This window comes from Physella acuta, unplaced genomic scaffold, assembly GCF_028476545.2.
Source record: "Physella acuta isolate Inbredline_101_S28 unplaced genomic scaffold, ASM2847654v3 ptg000399l, whole genome shotgun sequence".
Taxonomy (NCBI): Eukaryota; Metazoa; Mollusca; class Gastropoda; family Physidae; genus Physella; species Physella acuta.
The window spans coordinates 254,053-265,000 of NW_026731918.1; the positions used below are offsets into that span (position 1 = coordinate 254,053).

Genomic DNA, 10,948 nt, shown 5'->3' on the forward strand with positions numbered 1-10,948 from the left:
ACTTTTGAGCCTGAGGGCCGCATTAACTATAAAATATCAGTTCGGGGGCCAGAGTTTTTTCCAGGCATCTCTTCTGGGAGGTATAGCCCCCCCCCCCCCCCCTGAAGAATCTCCTCCTCCCCCCCCTCCCCCACGAAATTTAATTTATGTAGAAATATATACAAATTTCAAGTGTCGTCGTCCACCCCCTCCCCCCGGAGAAAAAAGTCTGAAACACTTTCGGGGGCCGACAACACACTCCAGGTCCAAGTTTGTTCTCAAATTGTTCTTCACGTATTTCATTCTTGAAAATGTACGTTCACACAGGTATGTTGTTCCGAAATTTGAAAGGTACTTGGATGCAAAAGTTTTAGGAAAGTCTTCCTTGGTCAAAAACGTTTAAAAAACCCACCCTTCCTTCTATGAACTAGTTTCTAAGGAGGTCATTTGCTTGCAATTCAATGACCTCCAACTGCAGTTCATCTGGGCAACTGGCCACATTAGCTTAAATTGGGTTTTGAAACAGTCTCACTTCTTCTGCCTTTGAATCCAAGTCAGAAAACCGCTACTAAAACTGCAGCTGGAGGTCTTTGATGATCTTGCATGCAAATGACCTGGGAGACAGCTGTTGCTTCAGCTATGAAGACCATGCACTGTTGAAAGTGCGTCCAGTTGTTGGCCTGTACTTGTTCCAAAAACATGACAAGTTTGGATCTGAAGGCCTTTAGGTGGGTGTATAGATCAGAACTAGTTTTCCCTCTCTTGTAGTTTTAGTTTCAGAAAATTTAAATGGCGTGTTATGTTTGCAGCAGAGGCCAATTTCTATACTTTCCATCAGACATTAATGGCAGCGGCTTGCTTTATTTTCCAGGTCACCTATTTCCTTTCTTAACTTAAATACCCTGCTCAGAACTTTCTCACAACCTAGTCATCTTACTGGTAGATCTTGCGATTCTGTGTTTGTATCTTTTAACATGTCTTTGAACTATATATGGTTGAGCCCAAAGGATTCACTACAATACGGAGCATGTCCTTCAGGAATGTTCTTTGTATAGCCAGGTACGAGTCAGACACTGGCCCCTGCCCACCCCACTCAGGGAAAAATTATATGGGGCACCTGCCAAACTGGAGACCACAGTCCGGTTTGTTCACAAAGTTGGACTTGTTGTCTGAACCCTCCACCATATTCTCAATTAAGAATGAAGAAGAAGAAGAAGTATGTCCACATATTAAGCACACAAATATTGCTGGTGAATAATGCTGTGCAGGAACATTGGTTGTAGAATGTATTTTTCATTACACATCTGCTCCGCTTGTCCAACCAAGCCTTTCTTTATGCCACTAATGTTCTTCCTCCATTAACAGTCAGGTAATTGAGGTTATTCCAGTCCAAGTTATAATCAGCAAATGTTTTTTTTTAACTCATTGAATATATCCTCTCTGGTAACAATGTCATAAAAGCCAGCTCTTGTGTTATGTTTATGTCTTCATCCACACCTCTAATAAACACAAGCAGTTGAGAGGTGGAACCGCTGTCCAGAGACTCATCCATTGCAATTGAAAAATTTGCGAAACTTGCTTGCATTTTTCGCTATTTGAGTTTTCATCAATGTCTGCAACACAGTAGTTGCACCCAAAGCTACATTTTCCAATTGTTATGAATTTTCTGGGCAAAGTTCCTCAGCCACCACCAACAAACATTTTTTTCCTTGGACAAATAGATCTCTGCAGGCCGGATGAGAGGACCTCGCGGGCCGCATCCGGCCTGCGGGCCGTAGTTTGGAGACCCCTGGTTTACTATGATGATGTAAAAAGCTATATACAAGATACTATTCTGATAATTTATTTTAGGATCTTTTAATTGTATCACATGGTGCTGTTGCTCACCAGAAGAGGTGAAATTAAATTTTAAAATCTAGTAAAAGTGTATGTGTTGTTGCTTTGAGGAGAGCTTTATGCATTGCTATATATATATATATATATATATATATATATATATATATATATATATATATATATATATACATATATATATATATATATATATATATATATACATATATACATATATATATATATATATATATACATATATATATATATATACATATATATATATACATATATATATATATATATATATATACATATATATATATATATATATATACATATATATATATACATATATATATATATATATATATATATATATATATATATATATATATATATATATATATATATATATATATATATATATATATATATATACATATATATATATATATATACATATATATATATATATATACATATATATATATATATATATACATATATATATATATATACATATATATATATATATATACATATATGTACATATATGTATATATATACATATATATACATATATATATATATATATATATATATATATATATATATATATATATATATATATACATATATATATATATATATATATATACATATATATATATATATATATACATATATATACATATATATATATATATATATATATATATATATATATATATATATATATATATATATATATATATATATATATATACAAATTTCTTTTTTAAATTATAGAAGCAGGTTCCTGTTTTTAAAACAATGTTCTCAGAACTACGACATCATCCTAGATTTCAAGTACACCTTGATGTAACTGATCCAGTACCTAAATTTATTACAAGAGAATGGAAAGGTCACGGAGACTCTATGATCAGATATGCCACGTACGTACATATTAAAAATTGTACTAACCCCTTAACTCTAATAACATTAATACCATTTTTTTTTACCTTGTGCATAGGCACATTTATCCAACTGATGCCATGTGTCGTATGTTGGGTATATAGTATCTGTGAAATTTATGAGGTCACACTCTCTTGACATATGCACATTGAACATTTTTTTCTTCATGAATTTGGCCTACTTGCATCAATTATTTTTACTAAATGGATGATCTGTTTTAACAACAAAAGATACTTATGACTTTATTATTCATTCCTGTAAATCTATAAATAGTATATATCACACATGAGAACAATGAAGACATGAATTGGATGCCTCATAAAGGTGTGATTTCTTGAAGTATGATTATAAATAAGGGTAGGATATACAGTACAATAATAACACAAGAATCGTACTGGTTACATACAGCAGTGCTACTGAGTACCATCAGCAGTGGTATTGAGTAGCCTACCCACTGCAGTTTCAGTGAGTTTACTTGACCTTGGCACTGAGTAACTATAGCATTATCACATCAGTAGCATGTATTGCTATCAGCATTAGCATTATCACATCAGTAGCATGTATTGCTATCAGCATTAGCATTATCACATCAGTAGCATGTATTGCTATCAGCATTAGCATTATCACATCAGTAGCATGTATTGCTATCAGCATTAGCATTATCACATCAGTAGCATGTATTGCTATCAGCATTAGCATTATCACATCAGTAGCATGTATTGCTATCAGCATTAGCATTATCACATCAGTAGCATGTATTGCTATCGTATCAGCATTAGCATTATCACATCAGTAGCATGTATTGCTATCAGCATTAGCATTATCACATCAGTAGCATGTACTGCTATCAGCATTAGCATTATCACATCAGTAGCATGTATTGCTATCAGCATTAGCATTATCACATCAGTAGCATGTACTGCTATCAGCATTAGCATTATCACATCAGTAGCATGTATTGCTATCAGCATTAGCATTATCACATCAGTAGCATGTATTGCTATCAGCATTAGCATTATCACATCAGTAGCATGTATTGCTATCAGCATTAGCATTATCACATCAGTAGCATGTATTGCTATCAGCATTAGCATTATCACATCAGTAGCATGTATTGCTATCAGCATTAGCATTATCACATCAGTAGCATGTAGTGCTATCAGCATTAGCATTGAGTACACACAGCATGGGCACAGAGTACCCACATCAATGCACTGAGTACTTTTAGCAGTTTCATTGAGTAACCATAGCAGTATCATCCGCATACTACAGCAGGACTATGGAGTACCAACAGCATCAGCCGCATTTGATACCCACAACCGTGGCTATGAGTACCTAAAACAACTGCATTAAGCATGGAAGAATATACAACACCAGACCTCTGTCATTTAGAACAGTATTTGTTCATGTGCTTTGTGTGTATAGCAAATATATGTTAAAGGAGAAATATGAGTTCTTATTAGATGACTGTAAATAGGATTTCAAGAAAATAAAGTAACCAGGGCAATACAAATTGAGGAAGTCCTTTCACATGTTCTGTGTTACTTAAAAGTTGTAGAACCATGACAGCAGTGCTTCAAAGTACCCATTTATAAACGTTATACAGTGACAGGTGCAGCAGAGTTTTGTAACTCTTATAAAAATTGCATGAACAACAAAAACTGTAGTTTTCATTAATTTTATAAGTGAGTCTTCATCTCCTTGCATGTCTATATGCTGTAGATTAGTGACATACCCTAATTAGCATAAACATAAGTTCAATGGAAAAAATAACTATGTATCTTGAATTCGGTGTAAGTATGATGGCAGAAAATTAAAAAAAAAAATTTTTTACCTGCTAGGAAAAGAATTTAGGCACTGAGGTGCTTATAGCAATATACAATTATTCAATTGATGATGCAAAACGCTTGTGTATTCTTCCAGATTTAAAAATGATTCCTCAATAAAAGTCTCTGGACAAGAAATGGATAGTGCTGATGTTACAGGCAGAAATCGCTTCTTATATTTAAAGAGGTCTGACTGCTTTATTTGATCGATTATAGGCCTGTATTTGTGTATATGTATTGAAACTATGTGGTGGTGTGGGCTCAAGGTAATGCTCATGTCTGCTAACCTGAAAGTTGAGTTTTGATCCTGGGCTTGAGTATGTAGAACATCCTTTAGTCTACCCAGTTGAGATGGGTACCTGACTCATGATAGGGAAACAATGGTGGCTGGGCATAGTGATGACCGCACTATCCTCCTGTCATTGAAACTGATGAGCTCTACTTCTTCTGCGACATGTGTTTTGGGCATGCATGGGAAAATATGATGATATATTGATAGTATTTTTTGCACCATCAGCATTGGGTTTTTGTCAAGGTTGTTGTCTTGTAAAATATTTTGCCTTGTTTGATGTTAGCAAAATTTTAATCAGTGCATCTAATAATGGAAGAGCAAAATTTTAACAACTGTGGGAATATATTGTAAGGCTTAAGTGTATCCTTTTCATTTTTATAGGCCAATCATACCATTCTTACAGCAGGTCCCTCCTGAAGTTTTGCTGTCTACAGCAAGGTCAGTCTAAGATATAGTTAAACTAGCAGCAAATACCTAGCACTACTTGGGTTGTGGGGACAATATATAATTTCCAAGTCTCTTTAAATATGGATGCATAAAGTTTAAGGCCGTCATTAGGTTTAATAAATCTCCAACATCTGAGACCTAGAGTAACTCTAACTGAACCACTACCTTAAATATAGCTACAGCTCATACTTAGTATATTTTAGGCATTTGGTATTGAACTTGCCTTTAACATGCAACTCATGAACCTGTAAAATAAAAAAAAAATGTAGCTTGAACAAAACTGAAATTTAAAAAAAAACAATATTAACAAAAAACAAATATAAAAAAAAATGTTAGCTTTACAAAGCACTACCTAACTTTATTTATTTTTGTGCTTTAAGTTAACTTTGGTCAGCTATATAACAAAGGTTATTAAATATTAACTTAATCCAAATCATGGTTTGACTTTAAACCCAACATAGAAAAATAATTAGGGGTTGGCATTTTATCATTTGTGGAAGAGCTTGGTGGTTCTACAAATGTATAATATGAGGTGTGTTGATCCCTCATAGTTTTGAATTAAGTTTTAGCTGGCAGCTTAGAAGCTAGACATAAGTATAAATATAGGTTTTAAAGTAAGGTTTTATGTAGTTTGGGTTTAATTTTTGTAAATAGTTTTAGATTTTATGTTACTGTTACATTATTTTTTAAAATGTTTCTTGTTTAAGTCTATATTCTTTTTAGGTCTATATTCTTTTTATGTTTTTGCATACGTTAAGTTTTAATTTAATTTGTTTTGTTGTGTAGATCTAAGTCAAGAATTAGTTTATGATATAGGTATTATAGGAGATTTAGATGTTGGCATAGGAGTTTAGTTTAAGCTTTGGATCAGTTTATATTATGTTCTGATTTTATTTTCAGTTTGGATTTTGGTTTAAGTATAAAGGAACATGTGTATACCTAGATTTTGGCATAGGTTTTAAATTGTGTATAAGACTTTATAAATTAATAATATTTATTACATTATACTTTTTTTAGACAAGATCCCTTAAGTGGACCAGAGAATGTTATAGCCAAACGTTTACAAACGCCAGCAACCAAGACTATAGAAACACAAACTGACTATAGAGATCAAGAGATTCAGACAGATCCCTACACCCCTGAATATGTTGTTCGTCCAGGAGAAGCACCTGAGCTTCTCACTCTTGCAACTTTGTCATTTGGTATTTTTTTTAGTATCAATAACTGCTATACTAAAATACTTTTTGTAACTTTTAGATAAACTGCATTTTAAAAAAAAATCTCTGACACCTTAATAAACATTTTTAAAGTGATATTAGGCCTAGAGTAACTTATTTAGTCAAATAGAAAACTTGTTCTTCATCAAGTGTATTACTATTAATTTAAATGTGCATGCATGCCTTTTCAAAAAATGTTTTCTACTAATAATATTTACCTAAAACTGTGTCTGTAGGTCGTGGCTTACCTGCAGGCTTGGCTGAAGTTGAAATGATTGAACGTGCTAGAGCTAAAAGAGCTTGGGAAGCAAATCTTCCTCCACTTAGTGATACTGCCTCCCTTGAAAAAAGGAGGAAAATGATGGATGAAATGGAAAGGAAAGAGTGGGCATTAAGAGAGCATGAAATAGAAAAGTTAGTTGCACTTTCAATTTACTATTTGTATTAAAAATCAGGATTTTTTTATACAATAGCACTTAAACATTCTATCTATACCAATTTAATTTTGTTGCCCAATTAGAGGTTTTTGTTTGTCAAGTCCAAAGTTCCCATTACCAACTTATACAAATTTTAAAACCTCCCACTGAAACATTTTTCAGGCTTCAGGAGGCAAGACTGGAAGTTTTAAAACAACTTTTGAAGCAAAGAGAAGATAACCACCAGGAATTAAATATCAAGAGACTTGATAAACTTTGGTATAATAATTTTCTAAATAAAATAATTAAGCATAAAAAATCTGTATTTTATTTTATAAAAAGTTTAAAAAGGCACTATTATTATAAACATCTACAAAATAAAATAACTATAGGCCCGTTCCATTTAATATTTTAGAAATTTTGGTTGCTACTTCAGTTTTAATTTTAACCCTTTGAGCCCGACAAGCCGGAAAACCGGTTTCAAAATTAACCCTCTTCAGACGTAGCTTTTTTGGAGAGCAGGTGAATGAGCTAATATGATTTTTATAAATGAAATAAAAATCTCAACATATATATAAGCAAGCTTCTTGATTTGCATAATTTATGCCCAGAAAAATATGACTAAACTAAATTACAATAAATTATATAAAACAGTTTTTTTTTCTCTCTATTGCTAATGTAAATTATTCTAAACACACACAAACATCTATTCAATAAAAAAATAGTAATAAATAGTAAAAAGCAATCTGATTGGCTGATATGGTATTAGTTAGCCAATTGTGTGGCTTCTACTATCACAGCTGACACCCGGCCGATGGATCGGCCGCTCGTCTTTTTCGCTATGAAACAGGCGGCCGATAAATCGGCCCGATCGTCTCAAGAGGGTTAAACATATATGTTCGAAAAGCTGGTTTTCCTGCACGATGATCTAGCATAATAGTCCTAGGGGCTGGTATACCGTCTTATTAAATATGATTAGCGGCTTACTGAATAAAACAGCGCACATGTCTTTTTAGCTTGGGGTTATGATTCTAAAAATAGATTGTCAACAAAAAATATCGGTTATTTTATATTATTTTAATTTTATTATTCGGTTATAATTATTATTATAATAACAGTAAATAGGTTAGTTACTCTAGTTTTGTCATTATGTTTTGTAAGTATATAAAATAATTATCAGTATATAAATATTTTATTAGTGCAAACTTTTGTTGTACAAATAATGTTTTTTTTTTTTTGAAGCAATGCCACTGAAACAAAATACTGAGCCACAGCCATAGACTGTGTTTGTTTTATATACATTGTTATGTTCATACATTGTAAAAAAATAAAGAATTTCCGAATCTTCCTGCATTCTTGTTTGATCCTGAGCCTGGATACCTAATTTGGATTGACTATCTCAAACCATTCAAAAGTTGTAGGCTGTTGGAGAAATCCAAGATGGCGGCCATCCGCCATTTTGGATTTGTAAAAAAACAAAGAATTTCCAAATTTTGCTGAATTGTTGTTTGATACTGAGCCTTGATATCAAATGTGGCTTGATTATCTCAAACAGTTCAAAAGTTATAGGCAAAGTTAGAAGCAGATAAGTGAAAATTGGTTTGGTCCTGGGAGCTCAGAAAATGTGAGGCCCGGGCTCAAAGGGTTAAGCTACATTATTTTTTTAAGTTGGTGGGGTGGTTTATATTATATATATATGTTGATTTTTATATAGGAGGGGGCTTTGTATCGAACAAAGACAATGTCATTGATTTCTTTATTCCTTTGTCATGCAAAAATTTTAAATTCTTTCTTTTAAGCATAAAATAAGGCTTTGCAATTTTTTAATCAAGGTTTAGTAAAAATTTTTATCTCACTTATCATGATTTACTTAAGACATTTTTCTAATGTGGAAGGGTCAGTAGTACTTAGTAATATTATAGAATGAAATTGTTATTTAGCCTTAAATAGAGTAAGTAGGTGGATCAACAATCACAGTATTTTTTGTGCTTGAAAAATATTTACTTAACCTCCCTTTGCATGCATTTTCAAAACAAATTTTTTATTTAGTTTAAGAATTATTAAAACATTTTACACTGTTTATGTGTTGCTAATCAATTGTTCTCAAGTTTATAAATTATAATATAAATCTTTGTATAAATTAGTATAAATAAGAATAGGCTTACCCACTATTGTTGTTCATTCATCTAGATTTTTTAAATTTTTAGGGCAGTTAAACAAAAAAGCAAGGAGGCTAAGATTAAAAAAATTAGAAATGAGCACATCAAAGGTATGTTTTTTTAATTATTTAATTTAGAAAAATAAGTAAAAAAATGCATGAAATAACAAACTACAAAACACACACAAAGATATATATGTACATAGAGAATAAATATATATAATGCATAGATCAACATATAATGAATAAAAACGTACAGAAATATAAACTATTACAGCATTAAGAAAGTTAACTGAAAAAAGATTACGAGTGGAAACAAGTTTCTGTAGAAGTGCTATTATACAAGAATATGCAGATCCTGGATCCCAGACCTATGCACCATTGACAAGAATTGGGGTGTTTTTAGACCATGGATCTGAACAATATCTTGTAAAATCTAGACATTTATCAACATACCAGGTTGGAAAGAAAATAAATTAATATATTTAGTAAATAAATAATTGCTAATAAAAGATATTTTTTATTGGTTTGCTGTTAGATGTTTAATGTTTGAAATAACATGCTTAAAATACAAGCTAAAATTATTATTATTATTTTTTATTGTCATTAGGGACTTCTTGAACTTGAAGCATCATTACCAGATTTTGTGATGAATCCTAGAGTTAAAGCACCCCGACCTGTTACTGTCACTAAAACTGGGTTTATTAAAAGAAAATTCAAAAAAGAAAAAGAGCTTGCAGAGGCCTATGAAGTAATACTTTTAATTTCATTATACATGTAAAGTTTAACACTAGTGTAGTTTACCATATGGTCAGTGGCGTTGCGAGGTCAGGTATATATATATATATATATATATATATATATATATATTTATATATATATATATATATATATATATGTATGATATAATACTAACGATTTTCATCTAACGACGGGTTATAAATACAGTTTGATGCAGTATTTTTGCTCCATCACTAGCAGGTTTACGTCATGGTGTCACCCCCCCCCCTCCCCTGTAGGGATTTGTCAACTTTGTTCTTAACAAACTATTTAACACTCTTATTAATCACTTAATTAAGTGGAATTATTATTTTTTTATATATGTTTTGCTATTTTTTGCCTTTGTGTCACCGCCCCCCTAAATGGTGTCACCAGGTGCTGTCTCCCCCCCCCCCCCCCCTCGCTACGCCTCTGCATCTGGTCTCATTGCAGTCTCATTGCATGCTCCATATAATGTTTTAAGGATTGATTGTTGGGTGGGGTAGGGTCGTGTTTCCTGAATACCTTAATTGAAGTAGGAGAGAAAGTTAAGAATATTCACATAAAAAGTAGAAAAATAGAGGAAGTATGAAGGCTAATTAAAAAATTTGTTTCATAATGTTTTTTTAGTTGAATTATTATGTCAATGAATTTTTTAATTCCTAAAGTTAAATTTAAGTTTTCTATTTCATTCTATTTTTTAATTTCTTTATTTATACATTAACAAAATTTTGAACCTAGTTTTCTAATGTACTGCTTAAGGGTAAACTAACTTATCAAAATGTTAACTGTTTTCTGTTTGACTTTTTTTTTTACTGTTTTCTATTAACCAAATAATATAAATATAACACAGGCAATGAGGAGCATTCGTCTTGAGTCTGAGGTTGTATTGAAAAAAATAATTTTCATTGTTAAAATTTTTATATCTCTTCTTTCATTAACCAATTTTTTTCAAATGAATTATTACTTTATTTTTGTTTAGAAAATTTTACGACAACATTACCATATTAAGGCTATAGTTTCTGTTTAATTTTCTTGTATTTGTGTATACTGATATCATAAAT

General features: G+C 31.6%; 1 protein-coding gene across 1 annotated transcript in view; it reads left to right on the forward strand.

The window, feature by feature from the left end:
* LOC131942310 (cilia- and flagella-associated protein 91-like) overlaps nt 1-10,948 on the forward strand; it is a 34,401-nt gene that overhangs the window by 9,227 nt on the left and 14,226 nt on the right. The window contains 9 exon segments of the mRNA XM_059302114.1: nt 2,605-2,750; nt 4,693-4,782; nt 5,269-5,325; nt 6,352-6,536; nt 6,788-6,965; nt 7,151-7,246; nt 9,175-9,236; nt 9,403-9,584; nt 9,736-9,876. Of these exon segments, the coding sequence (XP_059158097.1) occupies nt 2,605-2,750; nt 4,693-4,782; nt 5,269-5,325; nt 6,352-6,536; nt 6,788-6,965; nt 7,151-7,246; nt 9,175-9,236; nt 9,403-9,584; nt 9,736-9,876 (1,137 nt within the window).